We start from the raw sequence: 22,383 nt of genomic DNA, 5'->3' as shown, positions 1-22,383 counted from the left end.
CCACATTCTCCAAAAACTAATAACTATAAAGAAAAAAAATTGCACCAGTCGTCGTCTTCTCCGATACTTTTGCAAAGTACTATTCACCGCGTTCTTCGTCTTCAATCTCTTGGCCAAACTCCTCCGATGGTGCTCGTTGGCGGTTGCCCGACCATTCACGAGGTTTGAAGATGAAGGACAGATGATCAAGCCAAGCGGTGAGCTTGAGCGGCCGTGGCGGTTGTGAGCTTCAAAGCTCGACCTTCAAGCTGCTTCAAAACTTGGCCTTGGCTGTCTGCGAATACTCGCGAGCTTCAAAGGTCGAGGTCATACCTCAAGCCAAGATTTGAGCTAGAGCGGTCATGGCAGTGGCGAGCTTCGAAGCTCGGCCATGGCGGCTGGGGACCACCTGCGAATTCGAAGCTTGGCCATGGCAACTGGCGACTACCCGCTAGCTTTGAAGGACTTAATTAGACCCTTAAGTAAGCCAATCTTCTAGCTAGAGCGGTCATGGCGGTTGAGTTTCGAAGGTCAAGGTCAGACAAGCCAAGCTTCGAGCTGGAGAGGCCATGGCAGCCGCTCAAGCTTGACATTCTTGAAACTTCGTACTGCTCTTCCTCGAGAGGAAGAGGATGGGCGTTGCAATTTTTTTTTTTCTTTTTTTGGATAATTTTTCCTTTTCTGATGTGGTGCTCAGGTATGACCTCATTGGACCCACTTGTCCCTAATGTTATGTTTGGCCGTTCAAATTTTTAATTAGGATATAAATGGAAATGATATAATTAATTATATTTTATTTATTATTTAGTGATTATAGTAATAAAATTGGATATATTTACATCACATAATATACATTATTATTAGTATAAATAAACAAAATTTTTTATAAATAGAAATTGCAAAAATCTTTCACGACACCCTTGTCTACTTTATTTTTATTTTATTTTATTTTTCTCTTTTTTTTATTTCTTTTCTTTTCCTTCCACCATTGTCCAATAAAAGTTTATTAAACAATACACTGTATTAAAATATCTAAAATATTAAAAAAACTAAAATATGAAATAAATATGAGTATATATTTGAATTTATATGTTGAATTTATATTATAAAATAGAATTGAATTCAAATATATAAATAAAAATAAGATTAAATTAAAATAACTAAGTTGTTATTTTTTATTATTATTTTGAATTTATTATATTACAATTCAAATATTTATTTTATTAAAATACAATTTTAATTTTCTTGATTTAAGAAGTTTATTGTTTAAAAAAAAATAAATTTCTTATTATAGATTTAGATATGTTATCCATCTTTATCTCACTTTTCTTATGGATAATTTTATCCGTTTATATTTTCTTATATCCGACTTTATTTTATCTTAAGAAAGACAAATGTAGAAAATGATAAAATTTATCATATTCTGTATTTGAATACGAAACTTAGCCTAAAAGTGTCGTGTCGGATTTATGTAAGCTTTTTGATAGTTATTTTGAATGAAACCGTAATGGAAAATAAATGTGTCTCAATGAGAATAATATATGATTTTTGACATCATAAAAAATTTATGGTGCAATAATTTAAAATTTTTGATTTTTTTCCCTTTCCGTAAAAACCAGTTCGAATAATAATAAAAAAAAAACTTTTTATTTTAGCTGAATCGCACAAAAAAAAAAGAAGTTCTGGGTTTCTATCCTATCGAATTTTTTTTGGTCGGTCCATCGTATCTTATTAATGTCGAAAAGCATATATACGTTAAAACAAGCACAGCACCTAGTCCAGCCGTCGACGTCGAGCTTGCTCCTCTCCGCCGCGCACCGCCGCCGCAACCGAACGCTCCCGTCGGTGGTCAGCCCTCTCAGCGGTCTCTCCTCCACCGCCAACTTCGACAAGAACCTCCACGAAGGCAAGCTTCCGGGTTATGCTACTTCTGTCCAGGCTTTCTTATCAAGATGCGATGTTCTTTTCGCAACTGCAGGATTTGAGCAAAGCTCAAATGACGCTCTATTTTGGTTGTCCTGTGTTGCTAGTGACGGTTCAGCTATGATGTTTAGCGCACCGATGGCGACGGAGTTCATCGCGTTCGACGAGCATCCCTTGCACGCCATGTGTTTGATGGAAGTTCCAGTACGAATGGCATTGTGATATCCAATGTAATCCGACCGTACTTACCCAGAGACTCAACTTCTCGATGCATTTCTTCGAGTGTTCTTGCAAGAAATGAGTGCAAAAGCGAACCGCGATAAAAATTTCTTGTCGAGCTTTCGCTGGATTTGCTTTTATTGCTAGATTAGATTGTTCTTCGGGCTGTTTAATGATGAGTGGAAGGTGCGCGTGTATCTTGGGAGTTGTGATTGCACCCTCTTCTTGATTTTCCCTTTTAAGAGATTGATTAGGCTGAAATATGTTTTTTTTCCTCTTGTCTGCATGATTTTTCTTCTTTCATTGATTGTAAAATCTTGGTAAGTTATACGTGGGAGAAATAAAATTCTTTGTTTGATGCAGATTTGCTGCATTCGTGGTGACCAGCACAGTTATTAGATGATTGCTATCTGGCTCATTCTGCTGAAAGCCCAATGTGGATCATCTCTTTGTGAGTGGCGGTGAGCGCATTTTTTTATTTCGCCTGAGCTGCGATTAGACTAAGAAGTTTGCTGCAATGGCCAGTCGAATCAAATGGTCTAATAAAATTACGACGTCCCAAGTAGAGCAGCTTATTAGGGCTGAAAGGGACGTACAGAGGGCAATGCTGATCTTTGATTCGGCAACGGCAGAGTATAGTAATGGTTTTCGTCATGATGAGAAAACCTTTAGTCTTATCATATCAAAATTGGTCTCTGCAAATCAATTCTGGACAGCGGAAGAGCTTCTTCAGAGAATGAAAGAAGAGCAATGTAATCTTACAGAAGACATATTTCTCTCCATCTGCAGAGGCTACGGGCGGGTTCACAGGCCGCTGGATTCATTGAGGGTATTCCAGAGGATGAAGCGCTTCCAATGCAAAACTTCACCCAAATCATACGTCACTATTTTGGATATACTTGTTGAGGAAAACCAATTGAAACTAGCTCTTAGATTTTATAAACACATGAGGGTGATTGGTGTATCACCTACGGTTGCATCCCTCAATGTTTTGATCAAAGCTTTGTGCAAGAATAGTGGAACGATGGATTCTGCCCTTCAGATATTTTATGAGATGCCAAATCGTGGATTTATTCCAGATTCATATACATATGGTACTTTGATAAATGGATTGTGTAAATGGGGGAGAATTGGTGATGCCAGGAAATTGTTCGAAGAGATGGAGACAAAAGGTTGTTCACCTAGTGTAATCACCTACACTTCAATGATTCATGGTCTCTGTCAATCTGAGAATTTAAATGAAGCTTTTGGATTGTTTGAACAGATGATGGGCAAAGGTATTGAGCCTAATGTGTTTACTTTCAGTTCATTAATGGATGGATTTTGCAAGAGTGGGTGTTCTTCTCAAGCAATGGAGTTTTTGGACATGATGGTTAGGAAACGGCTGAGGCCCAATATGATAACTTACAGCACTTTAATCCATGGGCTTTGTAAAGAAGGGAAAGTTTATGAAGCTTTGGAGACTCTTGACAGGATGAAGCTTCAGGGTTTGAAACCAGATGCGGGACTATATGGCAAGATCATTGCTGGCTTTTGCGACAAGTGCAAATTTCAGGAGGCTGCCAACTCCCTTGATGAGATGATACTAGAAGGAATCTCTCCCAATCGTTTAACTTGGTCTATTCATGTCAGAATCCACAATGCAGTTGTTCAAGGCCTTGCTGGTCATGGTGAAATAAATCGTGCTTATCAGCTTTACCTAAGCATGCGGGCCAGGGAATTTCTATTGATGCTTCAACTTTCAGTACTCTTGTTCGATATTTCTTTAGGAAAGGAGATATAGATAAAGCTGCTCAAGTGTTTGAGGAAATGATGGGTGATGGATGTGCTCTGGATGAGGAAACATGGAAGGCAGTTGTAGAAGGATTTGTGCATTGGGAGAAAGGGAAAGAGGCTGCTGACTTATTGCCTGAATTGATTAGAGAACAATGAAAGAAGCAGACAAGACTATAAGGATATGATCAGGTCAGAGTTAATGCTGCTTGTTACTGTTTCTACCAACACCGTAGATACTCATTATTTTCTATTTGATACAAATGTCATGATTTTATGATGGTCATGGACTTCTAGTATATCCTTCACCCCAGTATGCTTGACAACAGTTCCACTTTATTTTTCATACATTTCAGAAAATAAGCTTCTGGTTCATAAGAAGTTGGCCGTACCTTACTTTAATAGAAAGTTTTCTGATCTATCTTTGTCTTTAGTGGGTGCGTGGAGCTTCATTATGAATAAGGACTTTTGGTATCTTGTTCCTTCAGAATTTTTGGTAATTTAACTCTCCCATTGATTAAAGAGATTGCATGACATCTTCAAGAGACTTCTTGGTCACTAGGCACGCTTTAACAAAATGGGCATGATTAAATAGATGAGAGCTCTCTATCACCTTTATGATTGCTCATAAAAAGATTCTGTGCCTGTATAATGTAGATTCTGAGGCTATTTCTTGTTTTACCAGGATCCTGTAGCATCCTGGTAACATCATCTCTGAGCAAATTGGAGAAACAGAAAGATTGCAAATATGAGAAATATAGCTGTTTGGAGCTAATAAACAAGCACTATGGTCTTTGAAACTCTGACTTCTGTGAGTCAAAATATTATGACCCACTTCCATTGATGTGGAGTATGTCTCCTTGGCGCATTGTATACTAAAGGACACTATTTTTGTTTGAAACACGGTGATGGTTGAGGTGTCTAACCTAGCTGGAGTTATTGGCTGCACATCTGGATGCTGTTCAAATAGCTTATTGGGATTGCTGGTAGGTTCCTATTTGAATTGCGAATCTGTTTGAAAGGGAATCATTGAGAAGAATGGAGGGAAGCTGGCCAGTTGGATGAGGTTTTTGTCCAAAGGGGTTAGAATAATTATTATTATTAAGGGCTTTTTGTTGAGACTAACCTACTAACTTTTTGTCACTTCTTTCAGTTCCTATGTTGCAAACATATTAAAGAATTTGCAAAGAGATTTCCGTCGTCAGGAGACCTGATGATGATACGTCCAGATTTCATCTAATCCACTGGACTTCAATTTGTTCTTCTATTCAGATGGGGACTGGCTACCAGAAGAAAATGGTTTGTTCTTCAAGCTCTTATAGGCAAATGGATATGGAGGTTTTTTGACAGAAAAGGAGAGATCATGGAGAAGAGTTTCATTGTTAAATATGCCATTTGATAAGTGATCAGCGTCATAAGGTATTGCTGTTCACATCACCTTCAATATGGGGGATGGAAGAAAAGAGAAGTCCTAGTATGATTGATGAGGTACCGACCAGTTTTTTAAAACCTATCATGCTTGATATTGCTGTTAATGAAGACGAGTCTGTAGCTGGCCTATTTCGCGGCTTCTTCAGACAAATTCAGAATTGGAAATACATTTCGAGGAGTTGGTACGTATGAGTTGAAGTTTGGGTATGACGCAGTTGCAGATGATGGCGTTGTTTTGTGATAGTCAAGCAGCGATACATGTTGCTTTGAATCCTGTTTTTTATGAGAGGACAAAGCATATAGAGGTTGACAATCATTTTTTTTGGAAAAATGCTATTGTCTCAGGAAATCAAGACTGCGTTTTTTAGAACTAATGATCGGTAGCTGATGTATTCATTGAAGCTCTATGTAGTCCCTGAGTCAAATATGTGTGTGTGTATTTGCCATACATGATATTTATGCCCCAGCTTGAGAGGGAGTCTTGAGAATGAGAGATAGAATCGCAATAAATAAGTGAGTTGATTGTGTAATATTTATTAGGGTTACTATTACTAAAAACTTTAAATTGGCATATTTATAATAAACTTACCTAAAACTAATTCTTTTACTACAAAAAAATCCCAGACTTGTATACCTTATTTACTTTCCATTCATTTTTGTTAAATTTTACCGTCAAATTGTTGAGTTGGACGACATATGATAGTTGACGGGTGGTGGCTTGGGATTTTACCCTCTACTTGTCTTAAGTGTATTGATTTGTGATTTTTGTGGTATTAATCCTATTTAATGGAAATTAACGGAGAGTAAATTTGACATAAATATACCGATTTGAGGTTTTTGTGATAAAAAAATTAATTTTGAATAAATTTGTCGCAAGTGTACCAATTTGGGGTTTTTCGTGATATTAACCCCATTTATTAATTGAGCCTCTCTTAGTTTCTGTAATACTTGAATATGGTATAATACATACGCATACAGTTCTTGGTGATATTCATATTCAAATTTGGAATGAAAACATGAAGTAAATGGAAAGGTCTTTGGAGCCTAGTCTTCATCACATTGTCATAGCTTTTCTAGCTATGGCAGATGCGATGACTCAAGTTCATCCTCTACATACAAAACCGTTATGCTAGAGGGAAGTCTGGGCAACTCTTTGATCATGTTGCAGTGAAGTAAATCGAGGATTTGAAGTTTGGAAAGTTGGTGGATCTCTGTTGGTATGCTCGAAATTCTCGAATGTCGCAGCCTCAAGATTCTCAGATTATGCAGTTTCGTGATGTTGTTAGGAATGGCCCCCTCGATACTTCGACACCAGGAGGCGTGTATCTCTTTGAGGCTGGTCAGCTCTCCAATATCAGGAGGGAACTCAGTAAAGAAACAAGAATCCATTCTCAGCACCTTCAAATTCTGCAGATTTTTTATCGAATCTGGAAACTTGGACAACCTTGTCCCCGACATGTCTAACTCGACTAATGATCTTCCTATGTTGCCAATGGAGCTTGGAAGTTCCCTTAGTCGACGGCAATCCCTTAATGACAAGTGTTTAAGACGGACTAGTTCTCCAATGGAATCAGGAAGTGCTGCAATCCTGGAGCCATCCAGGGAAAGAAGTATGATATTTGTCATGTGACATACTGTTCTGGGTAGTTGACTCAATGAGAAGCAGTTTGAGGCAGTCAGAGTTTCCAGCTGCTTTAAATGACCAATGGAGATGGGAATTTCTTGTACTGAAGTCCCGTCGATGAGGAGCTCTTTCAAAGCTGTTAGGTGACCCACTTCTACCGGCAACCTGCTGAGCTCTACGCAGAACTTCAAATTCAGGGAGACCAAGCACTTCAAATCGCTGATGGAATGATCTATCTTGACCAATTGAGAACATCGCTCCAAAATCAATATGGCCAGATTTTTGCAGCCAGAGAACTTGGGAGTGACTAATAAGTCAGCACAACCTGTAAGATCTAGAACTCTCAAGTTCTTCATCTGCAAAATAGGAGAAATATTTGCATGAGCTCACTTAATGAATAGTTACATTAGACCAAGCGATTTCACCATAGCAATAAATTGTGCACTACCTCTATCTGATCCCAGCCTTCCCAGCCTTTCGTGACTTTGCTCCATGACAAGTCGAGAATGGTTAAGTTTCCCAAGTGAAAATTAGTTACTTGCAGATGTTGAGGGCACCCTCGCCAACGGAGCCACCTTAAATTTAGAAAATTTTTAGTGAAATCTCCAGCAATGTCTGCATGATCCAATTGAAGAAACCGTAGGTTTGCCATGCTCTCAAAATCTTCTGGAGTAAGTTTGTCCGAAGTATGGCGCTGAAAGTTAAGGCAGAGTGCCTCAACCTTTTCTGTTCCCTGTATGGACAAGAAAAACAAATAGAAGTAGTGAGGATGGTGTCTCTTCTCTACACGTAACCTGTTAGGAAACAGTCTTAGAAAAAATGACTAACGTAAATTTCACAGATGGTCATATGTTAATATTATCTTGCGAAATAGTTCTTCTCCATTGGCAGTGAACATAAGTATTTCTTACGATTCACTATAAATTATAAAATAAAAACAAAAGTACACCAACACCAAACTTTCACCTTTTTCCGCTTTATCGTATCGAGAGCTATTTCATGATTAAATAATCTACTTCGCCTTCCTGGATCAGTAAGACTCTCCCAACAAACGATTTCTCTGCCAAATCGCCTCAACATGCTATGCATCCATATCTGATTGTTTTCTCCAATTTTAGCTAGGGGTCTCACAATTTCACTAGAAGGCAGAAAAGAGGTGTCATCCCACAGGTACCAAGCAATTCGGCTATCTATGCCAGTAGCCAAGCAGGCAATATCCAGAAATATCTGTTTCTGCTTATTATCTACTGTTTGATATCCTTCCTTTAAAATTCTTTGAAAATCCCACTGCCTGAATGGTGACCATTGCCGCCCTAGTAAGTCATTCCATTCCTCCTGCGTTTTACCATTGAAGACTGCAGCCATAACTTCAATAAACAATAGGCGTCCTGCCATTACAATAAGAGCACTTTCCGAAAGATTGAAGTTGCTACGTAATGACGAAGTCATCATAGATGCATACTGCCTACAGAGTTGAAAAGCCTTATCCTTATTCAAACGACTCACATGATATGTCCGGATCTGAGGAGATTCTTCCAGGACGACACTGTTTCTGGTGGTTACAAGGATCCTACTTCCAGAAGCAAAGCAATCAAAGCAATCTCCGATGAGTTTCTGGACATGAAACGCATTTTCCACGTTATCAAGGATAATCAAAACTCTCATGTTGCAAAATAAGTCCCTGATAAACTCCATTCCCCTGTTGACAAAAGCAACATCCTCAAGTTCCCGTTTTAGAACATCGGAAATCAATTTAGTTTGCAAAAGCTGAAGCCCTCCTACTACTTGAGTCGCTTCTTTAATATCAGCAAGGAAGCTACACCCATCAAAATCACAAGAGATTTGGTTGTATATGAGTTTTGCGAGAGTCGTCTTGCCAGTCCCACCTTCTCCATGGATGACAACAATGATCCGCTCATCCTTGTCATTATTAATATTCATCAAGCTCATGATCTGCTTTAATTGATCATCAGTTCCGCTGCCTTGTCCAATACTGGCAACTTGTCTGTCGTCTGCCGTTTTAGCCACCTACAAGAAACATGGCGATTGGTCATTGACAAGGCTGTAAGATGCGAATAAATACCTGTCTGTTGAACTTTTCTAACGTTGTTGTGTTTGTATAAATTGTCTACTATACGTAGTCACTGATTTTCCTGATCTACCAGTGATCAACATTATTGCTACATTGTTTCAAAGGAAATCCAAGTTTCAGTAGAGTGATCTTTTACCTTTCAAATATGTTTTGTCAAACAATCTTTTTTCTTGTCAAACAATTGACCCGCTTTGAAATTTCTAATCTCTACACTGGCAAGTGGATTCTTTTAGATATGTGTATGAAGGCGTACATTAAAACTTCAGAACATATTAATAGAGAAGATGACCAAATTGAAATATGATTGATTCCAGGAGTTGATTCAAAGAAGAAAATATGGGGCGGCAAATGTTCAATCATCGAAATATTGTTGGTTCCCACTTTTATACGCACGTACTGCTAAAGGGTGTTTTCCGCAACCGACGCCAATGGTCTAAAGATAGCAAATTGAAATATCCAATGGCGAGTAAGGGAGCGACTGGACCTCTCAATTCCGGCTATAATTATGTTTTAGAAAATAGCCGCGGGTCCCGCAAACACTATTAACTATTAATCTACAGTGAAAGGGCAAAATAATTAACACGAGAAAAAGATATATATGCATGCATGGACATAAATCCTTGATTTGTTATCTTAATATGTATCCTTCAAACTCAAAAGCTTTATGTATTTAAACAATAATTAATACCACGAAAAACTCTAAATTGATACACTTGTGACAAATTTATCATAAATTAATTTTTATACCATCAAAGACCCTAAATTGGTGCACCTATAATAAATTTATCATCCATTAGTTTCTCTTAAATTTTATTGTCAAATTGCCGAGTCAAATAATATGTGGCAATTGACAGGAGTACTAATTTGGGGTTTTACCTCAGATTTTCATGGTATTAATTTAATTTAACAAAAACCAACGGTGAGCAAATTTGTCACAACTGTACCAGTTTGAGATTTTTTATGATAAAAAAACTAATTTGGGTAAACTTATTACAGGTATACCTATTTGATTTTTTTGTGATAAAAAAAATTAGTATAATTCTGATGAACCTATTAGATGAAGTGTTACTAAAGGTGGTTGAGAAGAAGGATGCCACAATATTGTGGGCTAAACTATAGGCACTTTATGTAATGAAGGGTTTGAACAATCACTTACATGTTGAAGAGGATGTTTTAATTTAGATATACGGAAGGTACGTCAATTAGGTCCTATTTAGACGAGCTTAATAAACTCACGATGGATTTAAACAAACATTGGTAATATTCTAGATGATGAAGAGTAGGGCATGTTTCTGTCAGTGTTTTAACCAAAGTTATGTTAGCACTTTACTAATTTACTACTACAGGGGTGCACTAAGATACCTCAGAAGTGGTAAAGTTCACTTTGTCCTCTAAGGACTAATAGAAAAAATTGCAAAATAATGGTCAAGCACAAGAGGTAGTGCATGGACTAGTGATTTGAGGTGGAGAATAACATCAGGGGTCCAATAGCAACAGAGGTAAAAGCCGGTCGAAATCACTCCATTAAAAGTTCAAGGGACGTTGAAGTGCTTTTAGTGTTATGAGGAGGGTCACAATAGGAGAGATTGTCCGATGCTAAGAAACTAAGGTGATAGGCAAAATGCCACAAGCAGTGTGGTGAACGTTCACCGAGAAGAGCACTAGTGATGTAGAGACTATTTTGTCTGTGACTGCCAATTTGTCGGGAGATGAATGAGTGCCAGATTTGGGGTGTTTTTATCATATGACAGATTGGTAGAGTTTTGATGGGGAATAACACAGCTTGTAAGGATGTGTAAATAAGAACAATTTAGATTTGGATGCATGATGGGGTGATGCGCACACTGATAGACATGAGGCATGCATCGAAACCAAAGAAAAGCCTTATTTTTATAGGGACACTTGATGATATCAGGTGTGAGTACATGTTGAAGGTGGAATATTGAAAATCTCTCAAGGTGCCATGACAATGATAAAAAAGGGAAGAAAGTGAATATTTTTTATCAGCTACTGGGAAAGACTGTGATAATACTCGCTACAATTTCATTAAGTGAATAAGACTCTAAATTGACTAAGTTATGGCATATGAGGTTGGGTCACATGAGTGAGGCTAGTGTGACTATGTTGAGTGAGGAAAGCTGGACTTGTGTGAATACTCCATTTTTGGGAGGTAGTGTTGGATTAAGTTTACTATAACTTTTCATTCGACAAAGCAAGCAGTTGAGTATATTCATTCAGATATCTAGGGCTTGTCTTTGGTTCCTTTGAAAGAAGGTGCTGGGTATACATTAACATTTATTGACAACTATTCAAGAAAGATACAGGCATACTTTCTGGGTTCAAGAAATTTAAGGTATTGATTAAGAAGTAGTCAAATAAACAAATCAAGTGCTGTGAAAATCGAAAACGGCATGGAGCTTTGTAGCAAAGATTATCGAGTTTTGTGAGAGAGAAGAGATTGTGAGACACTACATAATACCTAAGACACTATAGCAAAATGGTGTTGTAGAACGAAATAGCAGAACTTTACTTGAGCGAGCTTAGTGCATGCTTCACATGTAGGACTAGACAAGGAATTTTGGGCTAAAGTAGTGAACATGGCATTTTACATGGTTAATTGATCTCCATTATCTACTATAGAGTGGAAGACTTTTGAGGAAGTATAGTTGGGGAAACTTGTTAATTGCTCCATATTACAAGTATTCGAATGTCCTGCGTATGCTCATATAAGTGATGGTAAGCTTGAGCTAAGCACGGAGAAGTGCATATTTCTAGGTTATGCCCACGGGGTGAAAGGCTATTGGTTATGGTGCTTTAATCAAAGATTCACCCGGTTTTCTAATAAGCAAATATGTGATCTTTGATGAGACAATGATTGTCTGATAGAGGAGTCTAGAGACATTACTAGTAGAGCAAATAGATCGTGGTGTCAGTAGTAGGGTGGAGTTCCAAGTAAAGACTTCAGAGACCTCGAAGGTAACACAGATTGAGACTATAAATGAGGCCATGGATCCTGAAGTTGGTGATACTAAGTAACCAACACAGGTGTAGCACATTATAGCCATGAGCAAACAAAGAAGGCAAATTAAACCATTGGTACGTTATGGTTATATTGATTTTGCTTATACATTGACTATAGATAATAAGTTGGAGACAAGTGAGCATTTGGCTTACTCTGAGATGATGGCTAGTAGTGAGCCATAGTAGAGGCTAGTAGCTATGAGAAGAGATGGAATCACACCATTGAAATCAAAAATGGAGATTTGTTAAAGTACCAAAGAGTCAGAAGATTGTTAAAAACAAATGGGCCTCCAAATGGAAGGAGCGCATTTCCAGTGTTGGGGTAACTAGATATAAGGGAAGACTTGTTGCGAAGCGGTATCCATAGCGGGAAGGCATTGACTATATGAGGTGTTCTCTTATGTGGTAAGACATACTTCTATTTATGTATTACTTGCCTTAGTTGCTACACAAAATCTTGAGTTGGAGCAGCTTGATGTGAAAATGACGTTTTTTCACGGTGAGTTGGGAGATTGGATTTAGATGAGGTAGCTTGAGGGATTTGCTATTTCGAGTAAGGAAGATCATGTTTGTTTGTTAAAGAAATATTTGATGAATTGAAATAGTCTCCTAGTGATGTGAGCCTTTTGGATGTTTTCATGACTGGTCAAGACTATTTGAAAAGTTAAATGAAAAGCAATGTTTACTTTAGGAGATCGGAGGATGGGCATTTGATTTACCTATTATTATATGTTTATGACATGTTGGTAGTAGCTCAAAATATCTCTGATATTGATGTCTTGAGGAGGTAGTTGAATGCTAAGTTTGAGATTAAAAATTTAGGTATTGCAAATACGATATTGGGTATAGAGGTTTTGTGTGATAATGTTCTAGGAGTTTTATGTTCATCTCAAAAGAAATATTTTACAAAGGTTATGACACGTTTTAGTATGCAATTAGTGAAATTCGTGACTATACCTTTAGTGAAACATTTTATCTAGGAGGACTCAGCCTCAAAAGACATATTGTGAGGTGAAGGGAGCCACAACGATTATCAAGTAGGTTAGAGGGCTTCTCCTTAGCAATGTGGGACTCCCTTCTGCAGGGGCTTAAAAGGTAGACTAAAGAGGAGGAGGAGCATATGCCTTGTGTTCTTTATTCTAGTGCAATTGATAGTATTATGTATGCTATGATATGCTCAGGCCCGATATTTCACAAGGTGTGGATGTACTTAACTATCACATAAAGCATCATTGTAAAACTCACTGGAAAACTGTGAAATAGATTATCATATATTTAAAGGGGACGAAAGATGTGAGTATAATGTACTAAGGGGACAATAATGGCAGTGAGGTCACAGGGTATGTGGATTTAGATCACACTGGTGACTTGGATGAGTGCAGATCTTTAGTAGGGTATGTGTTTACATTAGTGAGGGGTGTAGTGACTTGGAAGGTGTCTTTATAGGACCACATTTTGTCTTTGAGTGAGGTAGCGTATATGGCATTTGGTCCTTATAGCAAAGGAGGCGATATGGCTACAAGGTTTGTTTACGGACTTTGGGTTGGAACAGAAAAGAATTGATATACCTATGATAATCAAGGTGCGATATATTAGACATATAATATGGTTCATCATAAGTGAATGCAGTCTATGGACATCAAGTACTATTTCATCCAAGATGTCTTGGCGAAAGGTAAGGTTGTTGTGAAGAAAATTGCTACAATTGAGAACCCAATAACAAAGCTCAAGCTTTGTTTGAACTCAAGTGACATTTATAAAGAGTGAGTGCTCGTTGGACTATGGGAAAGCAACATGATGATGAGTACTATGATTTGGCTATAAATGTTGAGCTAAGGTAGATAATTTTTAAATTGTGTCTTGAGTTTAAATCGTGTACAGAACCGATTCATTGGAATAATTTGATTTGTTCAAAAAATAGAGGGGGGCACTTTCTTTGGATAGGTATAAAACAAAGAAGAAAGCCACTACAGGACAAAGGTAATGGGCACGCATATTCTATGCTATATATTGGCTTGTGTGGTGGGTCTAGGTCAAAAAGAAGTAAAGTTGATGACCCTTATAAAAGAGAAAGAATTCGGTCGTGGTTTCCAAGGAAGCACAGTCGCGGCAGAAGTGAATAGGAAAATAGAATGGAAGAAGGACCCGCACTACGAGCTCTTGACATAGCCGCACAAGGACGAACGCGAAAGAAAAAAAGCGTACGTTGTATTGGATAGCGCGCCGTCCTGTGCTTCAGCTTTACATCCAAATAAGTTATTTATTTTAAAAACTTTTTTTAGTCTGAGAAAAAATTCGATATAAAATAAAATTTATCATATTCTATACTTAGCGCTCGCTCAAAAGATAATAAAGTCGAATATAAGTTAGATATAAGCTTTGATAATATATGGATAGCGAGCCTTCAGCGAGCTCGCTAGACCTCGCCCAACCGATTGTCAGTGATCGGTGGCGGCGGGTGGTGGACAATGGCGGCGATGGACGGCAATGGCGGCGACGGCAACAATTGAAGAAGAAGAGAGAGGGAAGAAGAACAAAAAGAAAGAACAGAAAATGTACAAAATATGTTGGCTTGATTCTAGAATTGTTCTCGGGAATAAAGAATCAACTTTTTTACTTCTTGATTCTGTTTCAAATCTACTTCTGAAAACAAAAAAATAGAAATTTGTTCTTGAAAACAAAATTTTTATCAAACAGATTTTTGTTCCAAATATATTTCCAGAAACAAAGGAATAGAAATTTTCACTGTTTAGCTAGTTGCCAAATGTGTCCTAAGATTTCAAAAGACTTATTATACAATTGTTAACATACTAACAATATTTACATGCATGTGATATTTATTTTGCTTTTCATTATTAAACTTTAAATGAAGATTAAATGGACATTGTGTTGACACTTTAAATTAGTTTGAATGTAAATTCTCATGTACTTAATAAAGGCCTAATTATAGCAATCGGCAAAGCATAATTTGTGGCAAGTAGGTTGCTTACATGTGTTCTAGTTAATTCTCTCTCTTCAATTATACATGGCCCACTTTTCTAATAACATGCAAACTAACTCTCTCTCTCTCTCTCTCTCTCTCTCTCTCTCTCTCTCTCTCTCTCTCTCTCTCTCTCCTATGTTTTACCAAATGAATCTCTATTAGTCTACATATTCAAGCCAAAACCACTATTTGTCCCACTTTTATTTAATAGCTATCTATTACATATCCACTCAATTAAACAATCATTCAATTTCTTAAAAATTCGTGTCTTTTCCCCTCAAAGGTTACCAACCATCGACCATACAGTGTGTGGCGTCTGCCTCGACATTATTTATCCTGATCATGATTTTCCTGCCCCCATATGGAGATGGAATATTTATAAAGGAAGATTGATCAATATATATCTTTGAAATTCAAGTTTTACAGAATCTTTCATACTTGTTAGACATGTCGATTTCCTTGTCCTAGTTTTGAAGTTATTAGATTACCCGCAACTAATCTTCAAGTCTTTGGATCACATTTGAATATTTTTGTCACGAGATCCATATATTATGCTTATAGAAAAAGACACAGGATAATATTCTGAGCATCAATATCTCAAGGTGTTAGTAATCTACTCAATATATATAAATGAGCAGTTTCCCAAGCACATCAATGAACAAGCAAAGAAACAGGCAACATAATTTCCCTTCAATCATTATTGTTACCTAACATTAATCATGTTTAATTGCAATATATTTAGAAGTACTGTTTTTTGGGCGCAAATGGTCCAAAATTTTGCATATATAACTATTCTCCACGACTAATCAAATTGCAGTATGATTTTTCCTTTTAGTTTCATCAAATATTGCTTTTATATAAGAAGTAATTAGTCCAAAAATGTATTTCACTGCATTCAAAATTTTCTTTTATTTTACGTTTCTATAGTTGATTGCAGTACAATTAGCATGTGTCGTCTATGCTCATTATTGTTACCTAACATTAAATTATTTAATTGCAATATATTTAGAAGTACATTTTTTTTTTTTGGCGCAAGTGGTTCAAAATTTTGCATATATAACTTCCAGATCTGTCCAAGAAAGCTGTTACCTTCTAGATCCATCCCTGAATTAAGCTTATCTTGTGATTATGAAAAGATAAATAAGAAGGAAAGTCACCTTCTCCATTCTGTCAGATGTGGACGTGTCTGAACCAGTCGTGATCTGTCCAAGAGTCTCATCTCTGTAATCCTTATAAAACATGCCCCACCAAGGAGTTTCGCCTAGCTGCGGGCAACGTTCAATTACAATTTGACATTCATCTGGGATCATTGTGTCCGATGGATTTGTCCAATAATCCAAGGAATGACATCGTTCGATTTTCAGTTCCATCAACTTTTGCAATCTTGACAGATCATTTAACCTTCTAATTGACGGACAGAGCTCCACCTTCAGGTTCTCTAATGTTTCCAATGCCCCAAGACCACAAATCTCTCTCAACATCGGGCAGTCACGTAGTTCCAATTCTTTTAGATTCTCCAGGCCTGACGTGGAGAATATAATTCTTTCAAGGACAGGACATTGGTGGACAGTTAGATGTCTCAACTTCTCTAGTCCGCCGAGATGGATCTCCTTGTCCCGAGAGCGACAGAGCTTCAAACTCACTAGATTTCTCAGGTTGGATAAATCTGGGAAAGATGTTATTGAGCTGAGATTTCCCTGCATTGCTGGTTTAGGTGTTTGCATGAGAAATTCTGGGTGTTGGAGGCCAGACATGGAAAGTTTCTTTAGACGAGAAAGGGAACCCAATGAAGTTGCCGACACTATAATGTTTGGAAAGCACAACTCCAAATTTACCAACTTGGATAAATTCCCAATGCACTCTATGTTATAGGTTTCAATTAGGCTCGACGAAGACATTGATAGATAATCATGGTTATCCGATAAGAGAAGATCAACTAGAGTAGTCAGGTTTGAGAGATCTGGAATAGACTGTAAGGACAGAGAGCTAACAAATAGATGAGTCAAACTTGGAGGAAGTGAGGGCAACACTTGCAGCTTATCACAATTCTTGAGGATCAGTTTTTCTAGGAGAGGGAGCGCAACAATTGTTTCTGGCACTAGACGAATGTCAGTCTCTGATAGATCTAGGATTCTCAAACAGGCCAACTTTCCAATTTCGCTTGAAACTTCGCCCACCATCCAATAACATCTAGCGCGTATCACTTCAAGCTTCTTTGCCAACCCAATTGATGAAGGTACCTCTTTGATGCGCGTGAACGAGAGATCCAATTCAATCAGAGACTCTAGTTTTCCGATACAATGGGTAAGTTCCCTTATCTCTGTGCATCCCGCAAGAGATAAAGACTCGAGATTCACAAGATATCCAACAGAATAAGGTAATCCTTCGATTGACGTGTACGATAAATCCAATTCGATCAATGATTTGAGCTCTCCAATTGAGTTTGGGAGTTTCAGTAAGTTTGAGCAGTGACTCAAAGACAAGTGCCTTAGCTTCACCAGCAGGCCAAATTCGCGAGGGAGATCTGTTAGTCGGTGGCAACCCTCAATACTCAAGAAATTCAGTTGTTGTAGTTTCCCAATGGAGCGATCAATTTGAATCAGTTCTCGACATTCTTTTATTATCAATCTTTCCAGAGTTAAGCACCCGGACAATTCGATTTTTCCTATGTTTAGACATATCAGCTGTAGAACTTTCAAATTGTGAAGCTTCTGTGAAAAAAATTAAAGCATTACACAGTGTTGTTTGACAATGTAGCTGCCAAAAAAATGCATGACAACATACATACCTTAATTTGGCTCCATCCCGCCCAATCATTGGCGTTGTTAAATTTAGAGAGTCGGAGGACAGCCAAGTTTTGTGGGAATAGATTGGTTGCGAGTAAATCTGGAGGACAATAGCACCAAGAAAACCATCTCAACTTTGAAAAGAGATCAGTAAAGTCTCCAATAAAGCTCCACCCATCTAAGTCAAGGAATCTTAGATTTGGCAGCCTTTTGAAATCTTCATCAGTAAATATGACTAGAGTAGGATCTCCAGTTAGACTGAGTGCTTCAATATTTCCTTTATTCTGCCAAATACACACAATTAGAAAGAGCTTTCAATTTCCCTTATTCACATGGTAGAATTTGCATCTTAAATAGTTGATTTTATGCAAAGAGAGACAGAATTTTTGCTCTTATTGTAATACCTCTCTTGTTTTCACAACGTCCATAGCTTCCTCAGAAATCCACAATCTGCTACGCTTTCTTGGATCCAAGTTTTCCTCATGGACAATATGGCGCCCTAGGTCTTTTAGCATGTCATGCATCCATAACCCACCGTTCTCTCTGATATGTATCAATGATAGAGAACCGAGGACTTCAATTTCTATTTGTGGAAAAAAGTTGCAATCTTCCCACATGTAAGATGCATTAATCTCCTCCTCATGGAAGGAAAGACATGCAATATCAAGAAAAATCTGCTTTTGCTTGAAATTTAAGGCGTCAAAGCTGATTTTCAACATCTGGCGGACATCTTTATTATCAATGCTCCTTAACTTTTCTAGTGTATCTTTCCATATAGTTTCATGCTTTCCATGAAGAAACGAACCTATGACCTTAATGATCAAAGGAAGTCCTCCAATGGTGGAAACAATATCCCTTGAAAGTCTATCATAATAATCGTCTCTAGGAGATTCTTCTTTGAATGCGTGATTTATAAAAAGCTGAAGAGCTTGATTATAATTTATTTCTCTCAATTCATAAAGTATGGTTTTCTCTCCACTCTCTACGATACTTTTGTTTCTTGTTGTAATTACAACTCTACTTCCCGTACCTAACCAATTGATCTTGCCAACTAGTTTCTCAAACTGTTCCCTATGGTCCACATCATCTAGAACAATTAGAACCTTCTTACCATGCAGTTTTTTCCTAATGACCATCATTCCATCGTCAATGTCATTGATGTCATCCATAGGCCTTTCATCATCAATGTCATCAATATCAATCATAGACTTAGTTTCATCGAGGATGTCGAATAGCAGCTTCTTTTGCAGAAATACTAGGCCATGGCGGTGGGATGATCCACGGACATCTTGTAGGAAGCAATACCAATCAAAGTTAGAAATGAGCTGGTCGAAGAGAGCCTTGGCAAGGGTTGTCTTTCCAATAGCAGCTGGGCCATGAATTCCAAGACACCGTGCACAACCAAAGTCATAGTCCAACAAGTCCATTATGGCTTCCACTTGATCATCTATCCCGACTAAATGGTCAGTTGCACAATGATGTTTTGCCTTCATCTCGATTGTGATGTCTTCGGCGTCCAATACAGTAAGTTCACGTCGCTATGATGGGCAATGATCTTCCAGCTAGGTTGAGGAGAACATTAAAAGTAGTAGGGGATGCAGAAATAAAAGACGGACGAGTTGTGCCAGTTGCCACACTGAGTAATCCCATCAACTATAATTGCTCTCTATAACGTATACCTGGACGTCCGATATAAATTCCTATGTTCCTCGGCATTTTGCAAAGTATATGTAATAGCGGGGAAAGTAAAAGCATGTCCACTAATAGATCCAACTTAGACAGACGGAAAAGAACAGGTACAATGACGGACCGAGGGGATCATTCCTTGCCTGATGCTATTTTTATCGTATTTTATGGAATTTTACATAAAATTTTTATATCATGCTAATTTGTTTGTTCGCCTATAGTGAAAATGGTTTTTAATAAAAATCATTTTCAATTTCATTTGTTTGCTGATATGCTGAAAAAAAATATATAAAACTCTATCTTAGTGAAAAGCTACTATGGCAAGAGACTTTGTTATGCTTAGGAAAATCATTACCTCCGTGCAGAACTAGGAATTCATTTTCCTAATTTAAAGTGTGTTTTCTTTGACCATATTTCTGTTGATTAATTATTCTCAACAAATCATGCGAAAGTCCGGAAAAACTAATTTCGCAAAAAGCTCTTTTAATAAAAGGAACACACCCTATGTATTGCAAGATTTTCTTACCGGTATTGACAAGGTCTATTTTAAAGTTCCAACAAAAAAAGACCTTCTTTGCTCTTTCTAAAGTTTAGCCACCGAAGACCAGCCGTCACCTTCCACCAAACTGACGACAGCGGAGCTCCGGCAGCCATCATCGGTTCCCCGTAGACAACGGAAACGGCGGTGGCCACAGCAAGGCAATAGGGTATGTGAAATCTTTGTGGGTAAGTTGTGACACTCATCCTAATCTGAGCGACTTGTGACCACAACACAGCTCAAATATTACAAGGAAATAGAGTGGTCGCGCGAAGCTAACCTTGCCCTGCCGAGACGAAGCCACTGCCGAATCCTGGAGCAGAACTGCGTGTCCTTGTTTGAGCTTCAGTTCTCCGATGATACGGCAAGCATGGAGTCATTACCATTTGTTGACCAAACGAGACACCTAACGGTCTGACGGCAGATGAAAAGTATAAGGTGAGAAGCACATCATCCAAATGCATTCGGACCGGCGGATATTAGCACAGGAAAAATTGATAATTTTCAGGGAAAATTTCTAATAAAGATGATGAAATTAAGTTAAATTTTCAAATAATCACTTAAAAAATAAAGGGAAAAAGCCACGAAAAACCCTAAACTTTGCCAACCGTAACACATTTACCCCAAACTTTTTTTTTGACACGAAAAATCCTGAACTTTCGTTATGTGACACATTTACCCCAAAATTAGATGGCATTTTGGTCTTTTCATTTTTAAAATTTTTAAATTTTTTTTACTTTTTTAAAAGTTTTTTTCCTTCTCTCTTCCTCCCCGGCTAGCCGGCGAAGGGAAGCCGGGCGTCCGGTGAGGGCTGCCCTTGCCGGCGTCGGGCGAGGGTCACCCTCGCCGGCCTCGAGCAGGCGGCCCTCGCGGCGTCGGGCGAGGGCCGCCCTCGCTGCGTCGGGCGAGGGGTGCCCTCGGTGGTGTCGGGCGAGGGCCGCCCTCGCTGCGTCGGGCGAGGGCCGCCCTCGCTGCGTCGGCGGGGGTGCCCTCGCCCATCGGCACAGGCACATCCTCGCCCGACGCCGGCGAGGGCTGCCCCGCTGCGTCGGGCGAGGACGGCCCTTACTGCGTCGGCGAGGGTGTCCCCGCCCTCGCCGGCGTCGGGCGAGGCGGCCACGGCTGCGTCGGGCGGGTGTCCCTGCCCTCGCCAGATCTGGCGAGGGCCGTCCTCGCCCGACGCCGGCGAGGTCGCCGGACGCCGGCTTCCCTCCGCCGGCTCCACCATGGCCGGCGGAGGGAAGAAGAAGAAAAAGAAAAAAAAAGGAAAAAGGAAAAAACATAATAAAAAGACAAAAATACCCTTGATGGGGTAAATGTGTCACGATTTGGAAAGTTTGGGGTTTTTCACGTCACAAAAAAAGTTTTGGGTAAATGTGTCACTTTGGGCAAAGTTCGGGTTTTTCGTGGCTTTTTCCCAAAAATAAAAGCTCAAACTTGCCAGCGGACGTCGGAAAATTCACTTGCTTGCCCACTAGAGAACATTTAGTTGGCCGGCGAGTTTATGCCCTTATTTGAGACTGATTTGACCACTTCAAATTATTATTTGAAACAAAGTCTACTCTTAATTTTTTGAAAGAAAATTACCCCACTTTATACTCTTATTTAGAAATTTTTTTTTCTAATTTTTACATTTCAATCGACGCATTCCACCCCTTGTCTCTGTGAATTCGGGAGTATATGGTACCCTCTAATGTCGTGTTGATCGAGGTGATTAAAAGGAAAAAAAGAAATTCAAATAGGTGGAAAGCAAAATGGAGGAATTGTGTTATTGTGTTCTTAGATGCTAGCGAGAGAAATGAATGGAAAGCGCATTAGGACTTTTTTTTTTTTTTTTTTTTGGGACGTAGCATGAGGACTTGAATATCCTTTTATGTATTCATGTATAGAAATAAATGAACATATGAGTGGGAAAAAGAAAAAGAAATAAAAATATATGTTTATTTATTTACTAACAACACAAATCCCTGCAATTTCTTTAGTATTTCAATGCATACGAAGGAACTTATAAATTAATATAACATAAATTATGTTAACCACTTGAAATCCCTCATAATCCATTCCTTTATTCTCTCACCATCCAAAAACAAAAAAGATCACTTTTAAAAAATATTCTCTCCTCCTACCAATCTATTCAACCAAATGAACGTGCATCAAATCCTAAATGATAAAAAAAAAGTGCAGTTAAGTTATAAATGTTAATCCTCCCATATTTTTTTAGCATCTGCGGTGCACATGATTTTTAAGTTGAAAAGTGTATTTTAGTTTCATTTTTTTTTAATGTAAATATCTCTTCTTTACTTTAATTATATAGAAAATGAAGAAATG

General features: G+C 38.3%; 2 protein-coding genes across 3 annotated transcripts; one reads left to right on the top strand and one right to left on the bottom strand.

Annotated features, from left to right (window-relative positions):
* The first annotated feature begins 1,728 nt into the window (after positions 1-1,728).
* LOC104445298 (pentatricopeptide repeat-containing protein At5g46100) lies at positions 1,729-4,710 on the top strand. The gene is given in 4 exon segments (XM_018874621.2): positions 1,729-2,132; positions 2,485-3,830; positions 3,833-4,086; positions 4,580-4,710. Coding segments are annotated over 2 exon segments (1,413 nt in total). The 5' UTR covers positions 1,729-2,132; positions 2,485-2,638; the 3' UTR covers positions 4,054-4,086; positions 4,580-4,710.
* Positions 4,711-6,303: 1,593 nt separating this feature from the next.
* Positions 6,304-20,413, bottom strand: LOC104445296 (disease resistance protein RPV1-like). Of its 2 annotated transcripts, XM_010059138.3 has the most exons (7): positions 20,336-20,404; positions 18,236-19,393; positions 17,834-18,115; positions 16,203-17,756; positions 7,916-8,977; positions 7,398-7,682; positions 6,304-7,305 (listed from the first exon to the last, which is right to left on the bottom strand). In XM_010059138.3, exons 2-7 carry the CDS (start codon positions 19,322-19,324, stop codon positions 6,403-6,405), a joined length of 5,175 nt encoding a protein of 1,724 aa, XP_010057440.2. In that variant the 5' UTR covers positions 19,325-19,393; positions 20,336-20,404; the 3' UTR covers positions 6,304-6,402. The 2 variants fall into 2 exon arrangements, with proteins under 2 accessions (XP_010057440.2, XP_039169134.1); XM_039313200.1 differs by having other exon boundaries at positions 18,236-20,413.
* Between the last annotated feature and the right edge of the window lie 1,970 nt (positions 20,414-22,383).

The sequence above is a fragment of the Eucalyptus grandis genome, chromosome 5 (assembly GCF_016545825.1).
Source record: "Eucalyptus grandis isolate ANBG69807.140 chromosome 5, ASM1654582v1, whole genome shotgun sequence".
In the NCBI taxonomy this organism is placed as follows: domain Eukaryota; kingdom Viridiplantae; phylum Streptophyta; class Magnoliopsida; order Myrtales; family Myrtaceae; genus Eucalyptus; species Eucalyptus grandis.
This window is presented reverse-complemented; position numbering and strand designations above follow the sequence as displayed.

What these genes read in the sequence shown, in the direction of transcription:
- LOC104445296 (XM_039313200.1), bottom strand. Translation starts at nt 19,324, where the DNA reads ATGAAGGCAAAACATCATTGTGCAACTGACCATTTAGTCGGGATAGAT. An exon ending in ACGTTGTGAAAACAAGAGAG is followed by an intron (nt 18,116 to 18,235) that starts GTATTACAATAA and finishes TGTATTTGGCAG; the next exon opens with AATAAAGGAAATATTGAAGC. An exon ending in CATCTGACAGAATGGAGAAG is followed by an intron (nt 8,978 to 16,202) that starts GTGACTTTCCTT and finishes TGTTTCTTGTAG; the next exon opens with GTGGCTAAAACGGCAGACGA.